The sequence below is a fragment of the Protopterus annectens genome, chromosome 1.part2, assembly GCF_019279795.1.
Source record: "Protopterus annectens isolate FY-2018-M chromosome 1.part2, PAN1.0, whole genome shotgun sequence".
Lineage (NCBI taxonomy): Eukaryota > Metazoa > Chordata > Ceratodontiformes > Protopteridae > Protopterus > Protopterus annectens.
Genome location: NC_056727.1, coordinates 521,962,240 through 521,985,171, shown reverse-complemented (window position 1 = coordinate 521,985,171; position 22,932 = coordinate 521,962,240). Strand labels below are relative to the sequence as shown.

The 22,932-nt window shown below is 38.2% G+C and overlaps 1 protein-coding gene across 7 annotated transcripts in view; it reads right to left on the bottom strand.

Moving 5' to 3' along the window:
- The window catches only part of SLC8A1 (solute carrier family 8 member A1), a 2,780,038-nt gene that overhangs the window by 347,947 nt on the left and 2,409,159 nt on the right, over positions 1-22,932 (bottom strand). For 3 of the 7 annotated variants that reach the window (XM_044057347.1, XM_044057357.1, XM_044057365.1), the window contains 2 exons: positions 10,768-10,785; positions 10,648-10,662 (listed from right to left, as the gene is read on the bottom strand). The exons of the other annotated variants lie outside the window; for them this stretch is intronic. In XM_044057347.1, coding sequence (XP_043913282.1) covers positions 10,648-10,662; positions 10,768-10,785 — 33 coding nt within the window. The remainder of the gene's footprint in view (positions 1-10,647; positions 10,663-10,767; positions 10,786-22,932) is intronic. 7 annotated transcript variants of the gene reach the window in all.

The following is a 22,932-nucleotide window of genomic DNA, read 5'->3' as shown; positions in this document are numbered from 1 at the left end:
CTGCTTAGGGGGTTTGCCCCCCTGCAAAACGGTAAAAACGTGTGATGTATAATTAAAACTCTTAGGAGACATTAAACAGAATAGCCTGGGTGTCTGATGTCACCTCCTGCTATTTTGTTTAACATTGAATGCCTACATCAGTGAAAGGACATTTGGAATTACAGGCAGGTAGAAATTATGGATACTTTATTTTTCAACGTATTGAGTATAATTTGTTTTGCCTTTCCACATTTTAATAGTAAATCATACATATATATATATATATATATATATATATATATATATATATATATATATATAAATATATATATGTCACTGTTCTGTCCATGACATAATCAGTGTGTCATATTAGTGATTTGAGGCATCATGGCTAATCAGGAATGGTAAAGCATGTGGAAGTCTGTGTCACAGCTAATGATGTAAATGTGAGGTGGGGCTGGAAAACAGCAAAAGAATACAAGCTGCAAGCTGCTACTCTCAAAGCTCTTCCTCACACCCAGGCCAGTATAGACAAAAAAACAAAAGTAGTGAAAAATATTTGTAGCTAATCTAAACACTAGCATAACATTTTCCTTGCTCTATCATTTCTGTCTGCATTATAGTTGCATTTTGCATTTAGTTAACATGATAACATATTATAAAGAAAAAAGAATTATCTGTCAAGCTGTATTATTCTGAGGAATGTGAAGCAGTGTTTACTTTTGACATGTTAACAAAATGCCATGTGCTGTCCCAGACTGCGGCTGGCTGGGACCTATGCAGCTTCCATGCCTACATACTGTAAGAGCACAGTAGCTAAGTTAAAAAACAAAACAAAAAAAAAAACAGTAGCTAGTTTCTTTCACAGCAGTGGTTCAAGAAGGATATGATGACTACTAATGTTTTTTGCCACTTTTAACTTTCCTTAATGTTGATCTGAAAGTATAATATTGACAGCAGTAAAATGTGGTTTAAGGGATCCTGCCTGTAGTTACATTGGAAATGTGGGTACTGATGCCTGCATTTGGATGCTTCTACTGACCAGACTATTGCTTAAGATGGTCATATTGTTCTGAAGATGCACTGAAAATTTTTAGCAACACTTGTCACTGTAACACTCCTAGTCAGTGGAAGAAACAGCTGTTGTCATTGTGTTAAACTTTCCCCATGGAATGCTGCTAGCATATTAATATGTATATATTGGAAATGTGGGTACTGATGCCTGCATTTGGATGCTTCTGCTGACCAGACTATTGCTTAAGATGGTCATATTGTTCTGAAGATGCACTGAAAATTTTTAGCAAGACTTGTCACTGTAACACTCCTAGTCAGTGGAAGAAACAGCTGTTGTCATTATGTTAAACTTTCCCCATGGAATGCTGCTAGCCTATTAATATGTATAGTCATGTTACAGTCTGGCCCAACGAGGTGACAAGGTGATTACAGATTCATGGCCAGAGGGTTTTCCATCACTATGGAACATGAAATTATGCTTTTTGAAAATAATGTAAAAATACATGTTGTGGATGACAACATACAAATAATAGATTTTGAAGAACAATGCATTATGTCTGCATGTTTGTAGTACTGCTATCTGGCTGATACTTCAGCAGTGAAATCAAGGTTAAGGAGTTGAGCATTTGAGGGATATTTTTGAAGGGAATCATTTTTCAAGGAAAGGAAACTTCGAATAGGATAATATTAGAGTGTTCCTTTTTAGCAGATATCATTAAAATGCTTTTTTTCCCTTAGATAAATAGTTAATACAGATAGATAAATGTATTAGTGTTATAGTGACCATTGTAATAACATGCATTATACAGAAACAACAGACAAGGCTTATGACAAAAGTTCTGACTTGCTAAAATGTAGACCTGATTAAAAATAAGCTAGACAGTTGTTTACTCTTTCTATAACCTTAAAAGCATGCATCACTTGCACCAAGAGATCTGGTAAGCCAAGAGAACCATTTTGCAACAGATACTTTTTGCTTTCATGACTGTAGCCATTTTATTCCAGTACAGTAATGCTTAAAAAACTCAACATATCAACCCTCAACTAATGTAACAGTTCACACTTTGCATTGCATCTTACTACACATGTTTCTCAACAGCCTTAAATACTTCCTCATTTTTTCACTAACCTTTGTCCTATTTTGTGCATCATCTTCAGATTTCTAAAAAGGAGCATATTCTTCCCTAATTTTACATGTAAAAATACTAAAAAGCAATGAATGCAACAAAGACCCTTGACATACTTCATTTGTCACCACTTTGCTGCAAATACAGCTTTTTGTTATTCCATAATTTCTTAGTATCACTGTAGGTCCCAGGATGATCATTTGGTTTTAACCTCTTACAAGAGGCAGTATCTTTTCATAGGTTCATACGTGATTACTAGGCTAATGGTATAAGAGCCGTTACAAGCCTAGACAATAATATTCAAGATATGACCACTTTTTATCTTAATTCCACAGATAAAGGAAGGGTAGTATCAGGTTAGTGGGTTTCTTTAGATTGCTGAACTTTTAATGGGTTTCTTTTAAATGTATGTATTTCATTGAGTAAACACTTTACTCATCAGACCGCATAATGTAGTCTGCAAAGCATCACATCCCAATATAATATTTAAAAGTCTCATATTCAGCAATAAGAAATGACAGAACTCACTGTATAACCGTTTAGAAGTCACTTGACTCCTTTTTGTTTTGATCCAACCAACTGTGAAAAGAAGCAGAGACAGGGGTCCAGGTGGAGGTGGAGGTGGTATGGTGTCTGAAAGGGGCTAGTTTAATAGAATATATTTACTATTAATCATAGCATCCTAATTATTGCAATCTCAGTTTTACTGCAAGCATTCAAATGTTGTTCATTTATATTTTGTTGTCTCAGAAGGGCTTTGTGGAAGAAGGCAGACCTCGGGGAGCAATTTATTCATATGTAGGACTCAGCAAGCTGTAAAAGATCAACAACTAAGGACAAACAACCACACTCCTTCTTTGAGCTACTGACTAGACAGGACATCATGCTGTCATCATATGCACATCTATGCTTCCCAAAAGAAATGTTCTTCCCAGAGTAGGTATGTCCATTTTCTTGCATTTCAGATACCTGCTGTCAGACATGATTCCATCATTTGCAAGACAAAGATAAAGGCCATGACAACTCATACAATACACCTACACAGCTATTAAGAGCTGCTTTTGCAAAGAAAAAATACAGCCCTCTGATAGCACTTGTGCTACCAATATATCTCATTCTAAGGTGACCCACAAGAGGTGCTCTGATGTAGCAGAGTTTTTTCCATATTGGGAATAACCAGATGCCTAAAAATATTTTACTAAAGCCAGAAAAAAAAGACCAGTGTTTCATTTTTCCTTCCTAACGTAACATCAGAAACCGCAAGTAATTTTCAGTTTACTCTGTCTTCCTCCCTTACTGTACAGGCAGCATCACGTTTACCTTTGTTTATCCTTGCTCATGACTTTTGCTTTTGTGCTCTCTCTACTTCTGTAACACATTTTCTGTCATTCAATACACAAAAATTCTTCTTTGCATTACCTTTAAACAGACTCTTCCCTAAGTTCTTGTGTTCCTCACTATTTTATATGCTGCCTATGCTCCAAGATATATTTTGGATATTTTTGTCGTCATATGGTTTAAAAGAAGTAGTCATGAAATACAGTTTTTATCTCTTGCAGTAACATGACAACATCCTTTTCAAAGTTGCAATATGTCCTAAAAAAAATCTTGGCATCATCATCATCAATCTTCTGTCAGACGTTCCCTAATATTATTTGGGAACATGCATTAACCTACTGGTAGACAAAGTTCCAGTTCTCGAACATCAGTTGTTGAAGCTAGAACCTGTGCACTGACTAGATATTTCAGCTGTTGTTTTAGTGGCCCCTTTCTGCACAACCACAACCTTAAATCCTTGCTTCTGTGTATCTTTATAGTAAGTCTGAGATGGCGGGTTCATGACATTTCTTCAGCCTTATTTAGATGTTTCCTGTTTTTTTTAATGACCCCCCCCCCAGTAAAAATGGACATATTTCAGATCTCTATAAAGTGTCATACACTGCCCTATAAAATTACATAGTCTACTTTTTAAAATAACAGTAATACACATTGGTTCAATTGTGTATTGTTATGGCATTTTTGTTTAACCCTACACTTACAATTGAATCTCATATGGGTATGAGTAAGGCAACCACAAATGTAGCTAAATATTTCTAAAACATTCCGGGTTATTCCTGCTGTTTCTACCAAAGAAGCCGTTATCATCCATCTATGACCTTAAACCCCCCATTAATTAAGTAAACACTGATCCATCAGTTGTGATTACTGCTTCTGTCATGTATAAAATTTCACTCTTATTTGTGAACATCCAAATACCTCCCTTGAAATTGTTTCTGTTACTGGTACACCTGAAAATTGTATCAGTCATGCTCACTGATTATGTCAACAGACAGGGAATGTATGGACCATACAGAATATAATTTGACTTATCCAGTCTATATACATTTATATGGCTCTACACATTAACAATTTTATTTTCCCTTCATGTCAGTGAGAAAGTTGTTTATGACACAAATTTATGTACATATTCACTCTTGCAACTAGACAGAAACATTTTTTTCCTTCCTCAGATTCACCATGTTCTCATTTACATATTGCAACTTTTTAAAATATTATGATTATTATTATCTGCAATATTTTAATTATTATATTACTTCACAGAGAACAACGTTCACTTTGATGGGAGACCCAGGAAGAGAAACTTCACAGTACAAATCTGGGGATGATGAGCTAGTATTAGAAAAGCACATCAACATGTGTAGATGAGCATAAAACAAACCTCACAGGAAGTCCACATGGACACGGAAGGTCAAGCAGATACCTATGCTCCTATTGTCTATGACCGGCTTTCACATTCAGGCCAGAGAATTTTATTTGTGCCCATAAGATCCACCATGTTCTTCACTGATTATATGTGGAGCAAAACTGCAACTCCTTTTGCAACATCTTCCCACAGAATAACCTACTCAGTGCTCCAACCTGGTGTAATGAAAAACTACTATGGCACCCTCATACACTGAGTCCCACTAGCATCACTGTATAAAATACCACCTGTCTGTTAGTTATATCTGTGAGTTGTATAAACCACACCAGGTTCTACCAGGGGTCTGTAAACAGTACTGCATCACTGCCATCTCCTAATAAGTGCTCTATTGCCCCACTTCAGACTCAAGTCATTTATAAGTCACTTCTTCCACAGGTTACTATTGTCTGTTAGATATTAACACATGATCCTCCATCCTGTTTGAGAAAGGATATGAGTCACTGGACATCAAGATGAGCTTCCAGGAACATTTCCAGGAACATTTCTTGTTCTGTAATGGGAGGTTGTGGGTATTAACACTGATCTGAACCCTGGACAATCATGGATTAATTAAATGCATGTTTACACGCAACAGAAAAAAACAGTAAATATCTAGCTTTATGGTTATAAGGCAAGGGGTTTGCCCATAATACTGTTGACAGGAGGTCAGAATTATCCTCTTGTTGCCAAGGGGATGGTGGGGGAAGGAGTGACACAGCTGAGGGACAACTCCCCTTACTTAAGAGATAGGGATGAACTGGCAGCTGCCTACTCCCTGTTGAAATCTAGAAAATACGAGACTTCTGAAGCAAAAGCAGAGGTGTCACGCCATGGAGTGTACATGAGAGATGTACATGAAAATGCCTGCTTGCACTGCCATGTAAGCAAAGGGGAGGGGGGGGCAGGCAACATCAGCATGCAAGATAAAGCAGAACCCCATTTTCTGCCTTAATGGTTCTGTCATGCAGAAGTGACTGGAGCACCTCAGCTTATTCTGGGCTACAGCAACCCTCATGCAGCATAAATATCACTGGCTTATATCATGTGCTTGACTAAAAATTATATATTTCATAGACAATCAATATCCAAGCGTATACTGACTGCCAGTTCACAGGATAAGGACTAACAAGCAAAGGATGGGCTTAATATCTTGAAGACTGAAAGCTGGAGAGAATGACTAATAACTGTTAGTTTCAGCCTCGACATTATGAATACTACACTGGGAAATTCAAACAGAAAACTAAAATACAGCCTACCTTTAAGTAATAAACTATTTAAATAAATAAAACATTATCCCACGCTGTAGAATATTTCTGCATTAGGTGTCAAAGCTGCACTTTTAATACCTGCCTTTCCCTTTGCATCTATAAATACAATGCAAGGTGTCTTAGTGTCTTCTGTCATAATGTCTCATTGCACACTAGCACTATATTCTTGGCCACCTGTCAGCTTTGCCCATCTTGGCTACAGGAAAAACATGAAGCATTACCCCTTGCTCAGTTTCTTATTAGCATTCTGTACCATAAGAGGCCCCGCCCCCCTTGATCTCTTCACAAGTCAAATAGCTTTGCTAATATGAGAACTAGAGGCTTCATTGTCTCCACCAGCATATAAATAAATTGCTCTGAAGACAAACCTACCTCACTTCTGGGACAGATGTCTCCTGCAATTTAAATTAAGTGGCATCCTAGCATTCTTAAAAATTAAACATTGATGATTGGACGGGCACCCATATGTTTACTCCAGGGCTGATCTGCTTTGCTCTTCCTGAGAAGGGGGGGGTTCAACATGAACATAGGTATTGTCTAGTTGTAAATGGACATAATTTAGTAGGGTTGGATTTCCTATAATCCTGTTCTGAAGGGGTTGTCCTTCTTTTCTTTATTTTCTTGTTGAATATGTCAATGTCTTCAATAACAGACTTTCCATTTTTTTTTCTTGAACTGTATACTGTTTCTCTTTTTAGTCAATTCAAGTCACACCTGATGAAATCTGACATGGAGAAACATGATTAGGTTATTTATTTTTCAATTATTAAAGGATTCATTACATAGTGTCATAGCTAAGAGATAAAAGATTATTCTATCCCCAATAACTCATAATCAGCTGTGATACATAGGTTTAAATTTACTCTTCTGATAACTACACTTTTGTAAGTGTCTGACATATTTATGTTAAATTTATCTTTTTACACAGCTGACAGCTAGCCACGTCATGGCTTGCTAATAACTAAATTTAAATGTATTCTTTTGATAACAGCACACTTTTGTGTCTGACATGTTTTGTGGCTTTATCTTTTTGCTCTGCTGACTGCCAGCCAGGTCATGGTCTGCTTTTCAGGCAGGGTTTCTTGCCATTACTGTATTTCTCAATGCATCCTGGGAGTTAGCCATTTATTTTCCACATTCTTTGATACATTTTCTGATAGATGTTCCAGACCTGATCTTGATTCTTGTTGTTCTGTTTGGTTGCATCGATGCAAAACTCTGTGCTTTCTCTCTGCTAGTTGGTGTACATGCATTTATTTGCATGCCTTTTTTCTTCTTTGTTCAATATATTTTGACAAAATCTACAATTTTTATGAAATCAGCAATAAAGTAAGTGGGGTGCTAACTTTTGTTGAAATCTGTTCCTCTTGACTTTATTATAGTAAATCACGATATGTTGACCAGAAAACGTTAAGTGGTTACTTATCAATAGTACAAGTCCAATAGCAGTGTTCCCTTTTTGATTTGCTCATAGCATTTAAATATACATATATATATATATATATATATATATATATATATATATATATATATATAAATATTTATATGCGTATGCTCTATATACATGTGTACATGCATTTCTCTCCTCTTTTACCCTGCTGTTGTTCCTACACGTCATTTCAGCTTCCAAAGGCCAGTTCTGAATTAAAACAAGGTTTATTTAACAGTGTTAAAATCTGAAAGTGCAGTGTTGCCACTTGCTGACTTCCTGCTGTGGCTTATGTTCCAGTGATATCAGTGTGGTATGTGACCATATGATCTAATTTACTGCAGCATGCTTCCTTCTCTAGGTACTACGGCTCCCTTATGAGCCAATACCTATAGAAGAGGTGTACTCTCCCCACCACAGACATGGACCTCTGTACTGCAGGTCCACCATCCTCTCACTTGCCTCTATAGCATTTATGTTGTTCTCACCCTGTGTTGTGGCCCCACATGAAATAAACAATTTTTCATCACTTAAAATTACCACATTATTCCACTAATCCATCATACCACTTTTACTAATACTGACTTCAAACATGACATTTGAAATTAAATGACAGCGCTATGAAATTAATGACATCATTGTGGCTCACAGGATGCTGTAACTGTTGTTGATCAGAAGTGGAAGTGGACACTGATTTATTCATCATTTTGACCAATAAAGTCAAATAATAAATCAGAACAGCAACATTTAGCAGCACAAATATATCAATTTGTGATATTAATAAAGTGCCCGTGACCGCTCCATTTTCTAATACATATTTAATAGGAACAGCTGCACTGACCTTGCTCTTTCACTCTTTTTCAATTAAGGGTACCATGTTCCACCCAAATATAGCTTTCTACCTATCATGGTTCCTTCCATCCTTTTCTTTTTTCTTACCTACCAATCTATTATGACATGAGATTTTCTAATAATAGAGAAAGGATTATCAAGAAAATGGTTAACAGTGACAAAGGAAACCTTCAGACACTAGACCACACACAGTTTAGTTTCATAAAATGCAGGTCATGCCTACTAAACCTGGCAGACTTCTTTGAGAAGGTCACCAAGGAAATCGATGAGGGTAAGATGGTGCCCATTGTGACCTGGATAAAGCATTTGATACAATACCCCACTCAGGTGTCATAAACAGACTCATGGAATTAGGCATAAACCCAAATGTAACACTGTGGAAAGCCAGCTTGCTCACATGTATGACTAAGGAGGTTATGATTGTTGAGACCACCACCACAAAGACATTAGTCACTAAAGAAGTGCATCAGGGCTCTGTGTAGGTCTTTTTCTGTTTGGCATTTATGTCTTGATGGTCAAGAAAAATCTCAAGGGCCTCTGGCTGAACAAGTGTGCAGATGATTGAAAACTAGGAGCAATCATAGAATCCCCCTAAGATAGTAACATTCTACAGGAAGGTCTAACACAGACAAATGACTGGTGCCAAATCCAAGGCTTAAAACTCAATGTCAGGAAATGCATAACAGTACCTTTTGGGACGTCAGCCATTCTGGGAAACATCATTGATAAAACACCCCTGAAAGTAGACCCAGTAGTCAGGGATTTGAGGACACGTGTATACAATACCCTGTTTTTTGACCAACATGCGTCTAAGGCAGTAAGAAAATCTGGTCAACTTATTAAGTAAGGGCATGTCATCAAGGTCCAGGGAGGTCATTGTATTTGGTCATCATTAGAACCATCATTGAGTATAATGCTCCCTTCAGTATGTACCTGAGCAGGCACATGCAACAACTGTAGCATCCACAGAGGTTCCTCACATGTACAATACAGGGCATTAACAAAATGTCCTACACAGATTGTCATAATGCTCTGTTCTACAGATTACTGAGAAGCGATCTATGTCTGGCATTCATTGCATCCTTGGATCCTGCCATGATAGACCTTTTGCATACCAGCAGAACAAACAGCATCAGAACTATGAGATCTAAGTACCTCAATGTTGGAGGAACAGGTTTCACAGATGCATTTCCCATTCAAGTGAAGCGCAGCCCTTCCCTAACCTTATTCAAGCGCAACCTGGTGCATGTCTGGCACCTATGGCTTTTGGTGGACACAGGCAACCATCAAATCATGCCCTAGCTAATGTACACCTTTAGATTACCCTCTAAGGCACAATAACTCATAGTATACATTTACGTTGCATGCCTTGGCCTATGCCAGGTACTAGTGGTCATTAGCCTGACATACACATATGAACCTATGATCTAGAACACTTAGATCCCAGTGCAGTTCTGCCTCTTCCATTTTCACTGTAGACTGTACATTACTATAAGTATATTAAGTGACCTGCAAACAGGTGTCAGTGAGTATTTTGTTACTTTGTTTGATGGGTTTGACCTATGTATTCAGCCCAGTTTCTGTTGATGCTCTAATTGCCTTAACCACCTCCTGAGGTGGTATCACAGGCAGTGTGACAATGTCTACTTCGATGAGACAGTTGACATCTTAGATCACTGAATTACTTTTGCTATACATATGGCCTCTCCCAGTTAATACTCACCAAAATCTTCATGGGACTCCTCCTCATATTACAGTGAATGGAGAGTTACTGAGAATGCTCAACACAATTAAAAAAACTTCTAGACTGCAGTGAGAACAAAATGTATGAAGACTTACAAACTACAGTCATCATAACAGAAGATTTGATAAAAGGATAATCCTTGTAAAAGCATATAAGTACACTGCTATACAAATTAAAAAGAAAAAAAGAAAAAATACAAGCTGCAAAACATTACTGATCTGGAAGGTTGCACTGGTTAAAAAGTAAGGAAATGTGAAGAACAAATTAGAAGGACAGTTATTCCTTTCCACCACATAACGCTTATTTTTCAAAATAGTTTAAAGTAAACGTGAGTCATATTTCATGCACACTTCAAACAAATCACTTGAGCCTGGGGTTAGAGTAGTGTTTTCTAGTATCTACATCACAAACAGTGTGGCTTCTAACTTTGTTATCTACTGTTAGGCAGTTTAAAGGGTGTCAAAAGAAAATAAAGCTTTGGAAAGTCTTACCATACATTATTTTCCCTACATTAAATGAAAAAAAAATTGATAAGATAATTTAAGTTGTAAAATCTTCTCAATGGATTTTTACTGCACTATTAAATTTGTTCATTATTTGAAGTGACATACCTGTTATTGTGAAGTCACCTAAAATAATACAAAATAACATAAAAGAATCAAATTATCACTGCTCTGTTTTCGTTCAGTTATACCTAATACTTGATTATAGCTAGTTAACTAAGGGCTGAGGATTTTCTGCCTGATTGAATCATACATTAGTTTGTTTAACAAGGCTAAGGAAACAGTACATTTGGTCACATGGGTGAGGTTGACAGGAAAACTTGCAGATCACAATTGCTGCAGCACAGTTGCAGGGAAGGATACTGAACAAAACTTAATACAAATGTCGCTGAACATCAAAGTCAATCAAAACTGTTTTCTTTGTAGCTTGAACTAAAGTTCTGCAAACGTGCAGAAGTGTTAGGGTCACTTTTCACTTTTGGGATGAAGCATGACTCAAAAGTCTGTTGCTGCATGTCATAGTTTCTTCCTTTAAACCACAACTGTCAGAGACTATACTGTCAAGGTAAAAGGCATACATACATACAACACCACTGCTAATTCTAAGGTAAAATGTAAACATGCAATGCAACTGCACATTCTAAGGTAAAAGATCACATACAATGACACTGCTCATTGTAAGGTAAAATGTATACATACAACACTGCTCATTCTGTGGTTAAAGGTAGACAAACAACAACACTGCGCATTAAAAGGTAAAAGTTACACATACAATACTAATCAATCTTAGCTAAGAGGTACACATACAATAAGACTGCTCAGTCTAAGGTAAAAGGTACACATACAACGCTGCTCATTAAAAGGTAAAAGTTACACATGCAGCAATACTACTCAATCTTAGCTAAGAGGTACAAATACAATAAGACTGCTCAGTCTAAGATAAAATGTACACATACAATGACACTGCTCAATCTAAGGTAAAAACTACACATACAACACTGCTCATTCTATGGTTAAATGTACACATGCAACAACACTGCTCATTCTATGGTAAAAGGTGCCCATATAACGACACTGCACATTCTAAGTTAAAAGGTACACATATCATAACCCTGCTCATTAAAAGGTAAAAGTTACACATACAAAAATATTCCTCAATCTTAGCTAAGAGGTACACATACAATAACACTGCTCAATCTAAGGTAAAAGGTGCACATACAATGACACAGCTCATTCCAATTTAAAAGGTACAAATACAGCAACAATTCTAATTCTAAGTTAAAAGGTACACATACAACAACACTGTGCAATCTAAGATAAAAGGTACACATACAACAAGACTGCTTAAACTACAATCTAAGATAAAAGGTACACATACAACAAGACTGCTTAAACTAAGGTAAAAAGTACACATACAACAAAATGTGTCATTCTAAAGTAAAAGCTACACATGCAAGGTCATTCATCCTTATAAGGTAAAAATATACATACAATGAGTGTGCTCATTCTAATGTAAAAGGTACACATACAACAACACTCCTCATTCTAAGGTAAAAAGTACAAATACTCCAGTGGCTCTACTTGACAGAGGCACTGGGAACTAAGGTCAGGTGGCATGATGGCAGGGTAATCCTATGGACTAGGCTTGTAAAGGCTCAAGGGCCATTAGCCTAGTATACACCTATGAACCTACGAACAGACACTGCTCATTTTAAGGTAAAGGGTACACATACAAAAGCACTGCTCATTCTAAGGTAAATGGTAGAAATACAACAACACTGTTCATTCTAAGGTAAAAGGTACACATACAACACTCCTCATTCTAAGGTAAAAGGTACAAATACAATGAAACTGCTTATTATAAGTTAAAAGGTAGACATATGATAACCCTGCTCAATCTAAGGTACAAGTTATATATACAACAAAACTCCTCAATCTTTGCTAAGAGGTACACATACAATAACACTGCTCAATCTAATGTAAAAGGTACACATACAATGACACTGCTCATTCTAAGGTTAAAGATATACATAAGGCTATGAACAGCCTGGACACTTTAGGGAACAGGTGTTTTGGTATATTGGCAAGCTAGAAGGGCAGTAAGGCCCATGTTCAAAATATTTCTTTGTATTTATGTATGTATTATAAGGTTAAAGGTACACATACAGGAATACTACTTATATTAATGTGAAAGGTACACATACAACGAAAGTGCTCATTCAAAGGTAACAGGTACACAAGCAACAATTCTGCTCATTCTAAAGTAAAAGGTACACATACAATAACACTGCTCAAGCTAACATTAAAGGTACACATAGAAGAAAATGGGGCTTTCTAAGGTAAAAGCTACACAGGCGAGGTCATTGCTCATTATAAGGTAAAAAGAATAGATACAATGAGAGTGCTCATTCTAAGGTAAAAGGTACACATACAACGACACTGTGCATTCTAAGGTAAAAGGTACACATGCAGCAACACTCCTCATTCTAAGGTAAAAGATACACATATAACAAAACTGCTTAGCCTAAGGTAAAAGGAACACATACGACACTGCTCACTCTAAGATAAAAGGTACACATACAGCAACACTCCTCATTCTAATGTAAAAGGTACAAATACAACAGCACTGCTAATTTTAAAGTAAAATCTACACTTACAACAACACTGCTCATTATAAGTTAATAGGTACATATAAGATAACCCTGCTCATTATATGATAAAAGTTATGCATACAACAACACTCTCCAATTTTAGCTAAAAGGTACACATACAATAACACTGTTCATTCTAACGTAAAAGGTACACATAGAACGATGCTGCTAATTCTCAGGTAAAAGGTTCACATACAACAACACAGCACACTCTAAGGTAAAAGGTACAAGTACAATGACACTGCTCATTCTAAGATTAAAGGTACATATACAACAACACTGCTCAAGCTAAGGTAAAAGGTGAAGAAACAGCGACACTGCTCTTTCTAAGGTAAAAGCTACACATACAATGGACATGTTCAGTCTAAGGTAACAGGTACACAAGTAAAAACTCTTCTCAATCTAAGGTAAAATGTACACATACAATAAAACCCCTCATTCTAAGGTAAAAGGTACATATACAACAAAATATGTCATTCTAAATTAAAAGCTAGAGGTCATTGCTCATTATAAGGTAAAAAGCATACATATAATGATTGCTCATTCTAAGGTAAAAAGTACAAATACAATGACACCACTCACAAATACAAATACAATGACACCGACATCCTACAGAAAGGGCTCACTGAGACCAACGACTGGTGTCAGAACCACGGCCTTAAGCTCAATGCCAAAAAATGTGAAATCATCCCCTTTGGGAAAAACCCAGTTCCGATGAATTACCACATTGATTGTAGTCGACTGAACACAGAAGGAGTTATAAGGGATCTGGGGACACAGGTTGACAGCAACCTCTCTTTTGACCATCACATTGCCACTGTGCCCAGAAAGTCCTTCTATGCGGCACATCTCATTACTAAGTGTTTTGCATCCAGGAAGGAAGAGGTCATTGTCTCCCACTACTCTTCCCTCATTAGGCCAATCATTGAATGCAATGTCCCATTTGGCATGTACCTCACTAGACACCTGCAACAACTAGAGATGCCACAAAAGTACCTCACAAAGAGGATCCTAGGCCTTAAAAACTTGTCCTATATGGACAGACTCAAAAAACTCCAAGTACTCTCTGTCTCATATCGCCTACTTAGAAGCGATTTTTGCTTGGCTTACAAAGCCATGTCTGACCCAGCTCTGTTAGAAATGCTACATCTAAAGAAATCCCAATCCCTCCAAACCACACACTCCAGAGACTTCAACCTCATTACCACAATCAATAGAACATGCTGGGGGGACAGGTTCATAACCCAGAGACTTCCCATACATGTCAAATTGAGCACCTCACTGGCCCTCTTCAAGAAAAATCTTGATGATTGGATGGGAAATAAAAAATTCATCCCAGGCATCACTCCAGTGGCACTACTCAAATGATGCACTGGGAACTAAGGTTGGGTGGCACGATGCCAGGGTAATCCTATGCGCTAGTCTTGTAAAGGCTCCAGGGCTGTTAGCCTAGTACACATCTATGAACCTATGAATCTATGAACATACAATGACACTCCTCATTTTAAGGTAAAGGGTACACATGCAAAAATACTGCTCATTCTAAGGTAAAAGGTACACATACAACAACACTCATCATTCTAAGGTAAAAGGTACATATACAATGACACTGTTCACTTTAAGGTAAAAGGTATACATACAACAACACTGCTCATTCTAAGGTAAAAGCTACACATACAACAGCAGTCATCATTCTAAGGTAAAAGGTACATATACAATGACACTGTTCACTCTAAGGTAAAAGGTATACATACAACAACACTGCTCATTCTAAGGTAAAAGGTGCACATACAACAACACTGCTCATTCTAAGATAAAAGGTACACATGCAATGGAACCACTCATTCTAAGGTAAAAGGTACACATACAACAACACTGCTCATTCTAAGGTAAAAGGTACACATGCAATGGAACCACTCATTCTAAGGTAAAAGGTACACATACAACAACACTGCTCATTCTAAGGTAAAAGGTACACATGCAATGGAACCACTCATTCTAAAGTAAAAGGTACACATACAACAACACTGCTCATTCTAAGATAAAAGGTGCCCATATAACGACACTGCTCATTCACAGGTCAAAGGTACACATAAAACAACACTCCTCATTCTAAGGTAAAAGGTAGAAATACAATGACAGTGTTCATTCTAAGGTAAAAGGTACATATACAATGACACTGTTCACTCTAAGGTAAAAGGTATACATACAACAACACTGCTCATTCTAAGGTAAAAGGTGCACATACAACAACACTGCTCATTCTAAGATAAAAGGTACACATGCAATGGAACCACTCATTCTAAGGTAAAAGGTACACATACAACAACACTGCTCATTCTAAGGTAAAAGGTACACATGCAATGGAACCACTCATTCTAAGGTAAAAGGTACACATACAACAACACTGCTCATTCTAAGGTAAAAGGTACACATGCAATGGAACCACTCATTCTAAGGTAAAAGGTACACATACAACAACACTGCTCATTCTAAGGTAAAAGGTACACATGCAATGGAACCACTCATTCTAAAGTAAAAGGTACACATACAACAACACTGCTCATTCTAAAATAAAAGGTGCCCATATAATGACACTGCTCATTCACAGGTCAAAGGTACACATAAAACAACACTCCTCTTTCTAAGGTAAAAGGTAGAAATACAATGACAATGTTCATTCTAAGGTAAAAGGTACACATACAACAACACTGCTAATTCTAAGGTAAAAAGTACACATGGAATGGAACCGCACATTCTAAGGTAAACGGTACACATACAAGAACACTGTTCATTCTAAGATAAAAGGAACACATACAAGAACACTCCTCATTCTAAGGTAAAAGATATAAATAGAATGACACTGCTCACTCTAAGGTAAAACAACAACTCTGATACATTGTTCAATCTCAGGTAAAAGGTAGACAGAGAATGACACTGCTCATTCTAAGGTAAAAGGTACACATACAGTGACACTGCTCACTCTAAGGTAAAAGGTACACATACAACAACATTACTAAATCTAAGGTAAAAGGTGGAGCTATGATACTGTTCATTCTAAGGTAAAAGGAACAAATACAACGAATGTGCTCATTCTAAGGTAACAGGTACACAAGCAACAACTCTGCTCATTCTACAGTAAAAGGTACGCATACAAAGTACAGTTGTGTACACCTGCCATAAATGTAGATGTTCGAGTTTATTTACTGTTGCAGTCAACACATTTGGGTTATCCCTGCCAGGGTCACCCTCGGCCGGACCAAATATCATAGACTTAGTATTTTTGTGTCAGTTGCTGCTGCTTGATGACTAATGTCAGGGTGTCAGTGGTGTAACAGAAGGCATCCAATGCCATTACATCAGTTTTTCTTCCCCTAACCTGTCAGGAGCCCCCAAAGTAGGAGGCCAGGCTCTGGTGGAAAAACCCAACCAGTGGAAAATAAATACCAAAATATCCCTTGTAAGGAAAAGGAAACCACAAAGAAAAAAGAAAAAGAGAAAGGGGGCTGGAGGGAGGGAAACCAGGGCTGCAACAGTGAATACACACGAACATCTACATTTATGGTAAGTGTACACAACTGTATTATGTTCTTCATGTTTCACTGTTGCAGTCATCACATTCGGATAGATTCCCAAAGCTGAGAAAAATGGGTGGAGGCAGTCCAGGAACCTAGGGGCTGGCTAGCATGCCTTGCAAGACTGCAGGGGCAAACCCTGCCCTGGATTTAGAGATGAGAGACAGGTGGTAATGCTTGGTAAAGGTATGAACAAATATCCAGGTGGCAGCCTCCAGGATGTCACTGGTGGGTACTCCTCTGATGAAAGCTGCAGAGGTGGAGGCTGCTCTGGTGGAGTGTGTCCTGACTCCCTTGGGAGGAGGCTTGTCATGCTCTTTGTATCAGAAATAGATGCAGTGTGCTATCCATTTGGAAATGGTTTGCTTGGAGATGGCTTTGCCTTCTGCACCTGAAGCAAAGCTAACCAGCAATTGATCAGACTTCCTGAAAGGTTTAGTCCTGTCCAGATAGTATCTTAGCTGTCTGTGCACATCTAGAGAGTGCAGAATCCTTTCCCCCTTGTTTTGGGGGTTAGGAAAGAAGGTGGGTAAATGAATGGATTGGTTGAGAGCCCCACTGAAAACCACCTCGGGCATGAAGGATGGATAATTTATGAGGGATACCTAGTCTGCATGGAAGATGAGTGCTTGCAGCTCAGAGACTCTCCTGGCTGAAGTGATGGCCAGGAGGAAGGCTGTCTTCTAGGAGAGAAATTTTAGCTCTGCAGAGGAAGCTGGTTAGTAAGGGGGGGCAGGGTGAGCTTTTCCAAGATAAAGTTAAGGTCCCAAGCTGGTGTTGGTGCCCTTCTGGGGAGCCTAAAGTTGCTAGCCCTTCTGGGGGTGGGGGCTAAATTTGCTAGCACCTCTGAGGAACTGTTTAATCAGAGGGTGTGAAAAGAGAGGCTGCTTAGTGGGAAAGTGAGCTGAAATAGAAGAGGCATGAATTTTTATAGAGGAGAATGAGACACAACTGTGTAGTAGGTCAGCTAAGTAATCCAGGATGAGAGGGAGGGAGGGCTGTGCCGTACTGGCTTCCTAAGCCTGGATCCAGGTGCAGAACCTTTTCCATTTATCTGCATAAGACTTTCTGGTGCTAGGGCATCTGGCCTCTCGGATAATCTCCAGAACCTGTTTACTGAGGATGGCAGATTGGTTAGGGGCTAGGGTATAAACTAAGCTGCTAAATTGAGTGTTTGCAATTGGGGGTGCATGAGTTTCCTTTCCCTCTGGGTTAGGAGGTTTGAAATCTGTGGAAGATTTCATGGAGGCAGCAGGGACAGACTGTACAGCAAGGCGTACCAGTGCTGTCTTGGCCAGTCTGGAACTATGAGAATTGTCCTTGGTTTTTCCTCCCTTATTTTGAGCAGAACTCTGGGAATGAGAGGTAGGGGAGGAAAGGCATAGACCGAGAGGTTTACCAAGGGGAAGGACAGGGCATCCACCTTCCAAGCCATGCAGTGATGTTCCCTGGTGCAGAATTTGTTGAGCTATTGGTTGGTGTGGGATGCGAAGAGGTCAACCTCCGAGGTTCCCCATTTCTGAGTTATTAAGAAGAAGGTGTTTCTGTTGAGCTTCCATTCGTAGGGGTCCAATGAGCAGTCTTCTTAATTGGTCTTCCAGGGAGTTGAGAGAGCCTGGCAGGTATTGAGCTAACAGGTGTGTTTGCATGGAAGAGGCTGTGAACCAAAGAGGCCATGGCCAGCATGCACATTGGGTAGGAGAGAGTCCCTACCTGCTTGTTGATGTACCACATCCCTGTGGTGCTGTCTGTCTTGATCAGGAGAACCCCCTGGAAAAAGAAGGTGCTTGAAACTTATTAAGACCTGCTGCACAGCCAACATCTCTTTTAGATTGATGTGCAGGGGGAGTTGCTGGGGGTTCCATTGGACCTGTATGCACCTGCCATCCAGGTGTGCAACCCAAGCATAGTCTGATGCATCTGTGGTGAATGTCTGGGTGGCAGGGAGTGTGGAGAAGGGCAGTCCCTTGTTGTGGAAGCATGCTGTTGCCCACCACAGAAATTCCTTCCTCAGGCAAGGAATTATAGGCAAAAGAGTTTCCATATCCTGAAAGTGTTGACACCAAAGGCTCTTTAGGTACAACTGAAGTTTCATTATATGAAGTCTGACATATGGAAAGAGAAGTATGCAAGAGGCCATGAACCCCAGGGCTTGCAGGATTTCCCTTGCAGAAAGCTGGGGCCTGATGGCAAGTTGAGAGAAGTAAGCTGATAGGAAAATGTGCTTCTCTTGTGTAAGGTATGCCATCAGGAATGCCTTGTCCAGTCTTGCTCCCAGGAAGATTATCCTTTTGGTGGGTACCTGTTGGGATTTCTTTTCATTGATTGTGTACCCTAGGGAGGTTAGTAGGTCCTTTACAAAGGCCAGGTCTTTGAGCAGCTCTTTCCACTGAGCAATTTTGGCCAATGGGGTACTTAGCTTTCGAAGACTTCAACTTCAATTCAGAAATGAAACTCAGGTAGCAGCAGACCGGCACTCATGTGATCTGCTAATGCTTCAGGCTCCACGGCAAGAAAGACTGATATAATGGCGTTGGATGCCTTCCTTTATACCACTGATGCCCTGACATCAGTATTCAAGTGACAGCAATGGATGCAGAAATACTAAGTCTGTGGTATTCGGGCCGGCTGAGGGATACCCTGGTAGGTATAACCCAAATATGATGCCTGCAACACCGAAAGATGAAGAACGTCAACACTTCTCATTCTAAGGTAAAAGGTACACATACAACAACACTGCTCATTCTAAGGTAAAAGGTACAGATAAAACAACACTGATCATTCTAAGGTAAAAGGTACTCATACAACAGTACTGCTCATTCTAGCAACACTGATTATTCCAAGTTAAAAGGTACACATATGATAATCCAAATGATAAGGTAAAAGTTACATATACAGCAATACTCTTCAATCTTAGGTAAGAGGTGCACATACAGTAATACTGCTCAATCTAAGTTAAAGGTGCACATGCAATGACACTGCTCACTGTAAGATAAAAGGTACAAGTACAACAATATTGCGTATTCTAAGTTTGAAAGTACACATAAGGCTAAGAACAGCCTGGACACTTACAGGAACAAGTGTTTTGGTATACTGGCAAGGTAGAGGGGCAATAATGCCCATGTTTGCATATTTCTTTGTATTTATGTATGTATTTGAAGGTAAAAAGTACACATTCAACAACACTGCTTATTCTAAGATAAAAGGTATACATACAAAAACACTGCTCATTATAAGGAAAAAGGTACACATACAAAGACGTTGCTCAATCTAAGGTAAAGGTACACATACAACAAGCATGCTCATTCTAAGGTAAAAGGTACACAAGCAACAACTCTGCTCATTCTAAGGTAAAAGATACACATACAATAACACTGCTCATTCTAAGGTAAATGGTACACATACAAGACTGCTCAATCTAAGGTTAAAGGTATACACACAACAAAACAGGGCATTTTAACGTAAAAGCTACACAGGTGAGGTCATTACTCATTATAAGGTAAAAAGAATAGATACAATGAGAGTGCACATTCTAAGGTAAAAGGTACACATACAGCAATGCTGCTCAGCCTAAGGTAAAACGGAAACATACAATGACACTGTGCATTCTAAGGTAAAAGGTACAAATATAATGCCACTGCTCACACTGATGTAAAAGGTACACATACAACAGCACTGCTCACTCTAAGGTAAAAAGAAGACACCGAATGACAGTGCTCATTCTAAGGTAAAAGGTACACATACAACAGCACTGCTAATTCTAAAGTAAAATCTAGATGTACAACACTGCTCATTCTAAGGGTAAAGGCAGACATACAATGACACTGCTCATTCTAAGGAAATAGGTACACATACAACAAAACACTGCTCATTCTACGGTAAAAGATACACATACAACTGCTCATTCTAAGGTTAAAGGTAAACATACAACTGCTCATTCTAAGGTTAAAGGTACACATACAACACAGCTCATTATAAGTTAAAAAGTACATATATGATAACCCTGCTCATTATAAGGTAAAAGTTACACATACAACAATACTCTTCAATCTTAGCTAAGAGGTACACATAGAATAACACTGCTCATTCTAAGGTAAAAGGTACACATAGAATGACACTGCTAATTCTAAGGTAAAAGGTTCACATAAAACAACACTACACACTAAGGTAAAATGTTCAGGTACAATGACACTGCTCATTCTAAGGTTAAAGGTACACCCAAGGGTAAGAACAACCTGGACACTTATGGGAACAAGAGTTTTGGTATATTGGCAAGCTAGAAGGGCATTAATGCCCATGTTTGAAATATTTATTTGTATTCATGTATGTATTCTAAGGTAAAAGGTACACATACAAAAACATTGCTCATTCTAAGGTAAAAGGTACACATACAACAACACTGCTCATTCTAAGGGAAAAGGTACACATACAAAGACATTCCTCATTTTAAGGTAAAAGGTTGGAATACAATGACACTGTTCATTCTAAAGTAAAATGTACACATACAACACTGCTCATTCTAAGGTAAAAGTACAGATACAATGACACTGCTGATTCTAAGCTAAAAGGTGCACATACAACAACATTGCATAATCTATGGAAAAAGGTACAAATGCAAGAGGACTACTCAGTCAAAGATCAGAGGTACACATGCAACAAAAAAGCTCATTTTAACGTAAAAACTACAAAAACGACGACACTGATCATTCTAAGGAAAGCGTACACATACAACTCACTGCCCATTCTAAGATAAAAGGTACGCATACAACAACACTGCTCATTCTAACGTAAAAGGTACACATACAAAACAGCACTTCTCATTCTAAGATAAAAGGTGCACATACAATGACACTGCTCATTCAAAGGTAAAAGGTACACATACAGCAATGCTGCTCAGCCTAAGGTAAAAGGGAAACATACAATGACACTGTGCATTCTAAGGTAAAAGGTACAAATACAATGCCACTGCTCACATTGATGTAAAAGGTACACATAACATACAACAGCACTGCTCGTTCAAAGGTAAAAAGTAGACACAGAATGACATTGCTCATTCTAAGGTAAAAGGTACACATACAACAGCACTGCTAATTCTAAAGTAAAATCTAGATGTACAACACTGCTCATTCTAAGGGTAAAGGCAGACATACAATGACACTGCTCATTCTAAGGAAATAGGTACACATACAACAAAACACTGCTCATTCTATGGTAAAAGATACACATACAACTGCTCATTCTAAGGTAAAAGGTATACATGCAAAGCACTGCTCATTCTAAATTAAAAGGCAAACATACAACACAGCTCATTATAAGTTAAACAGTACATATATGATAACTCTGCTCATTATAAGGTAAAAGTTACACATACAACAATACTCTTCAATCTTAGCTAAGAGGTACACGTATAATAACACTGCTCATTCTAAGGTAAAAGGTACACATAGAATGACACTGCTAATTCTAAGGTAAAAGGTTCACATAAAACAACACTACACACTAAGGTAAAATGTTCAGGTACAATGACACTGCTCATTCTAAGGTTAAAGGTACAACAACCTGGACACTTATGGGAACAAGAGTTTTGGTATATTGGCAAGCTAGAAGGGCATTAATGCCCATGTTTGAAATATTTATTTGTATTCATGTATGTATTCTAAGGTAAAAGGTACACATACAAAAACATTGCTCATTCTAAGGTAAAAGGTACACATACAACAACACTGCTCATTCTAAGGGAAAAGGTACACATACAAAGACATTCCTCATTTTAAGGTAAAAGGTTGGAATACAATGACACTGCTCATTCTAAAGTAAAATGTACACATACAACACTGCTCATTCTAAGGTAAAAGTACAGATACAATGACACTGCTGATTCTAAGCTAAAAGGTGCACATACAACAACATTGCATAATCTATGGAAAAAGGTACAAATGCAAGAGGACTACTCAGTCAAAGATCAGAGGTACACATGCAACAAAAAAGCTCATTTTAACGTAAAATCTACAAAAACAATGAAACTGATCATTCTAAGGAAAAAGTAC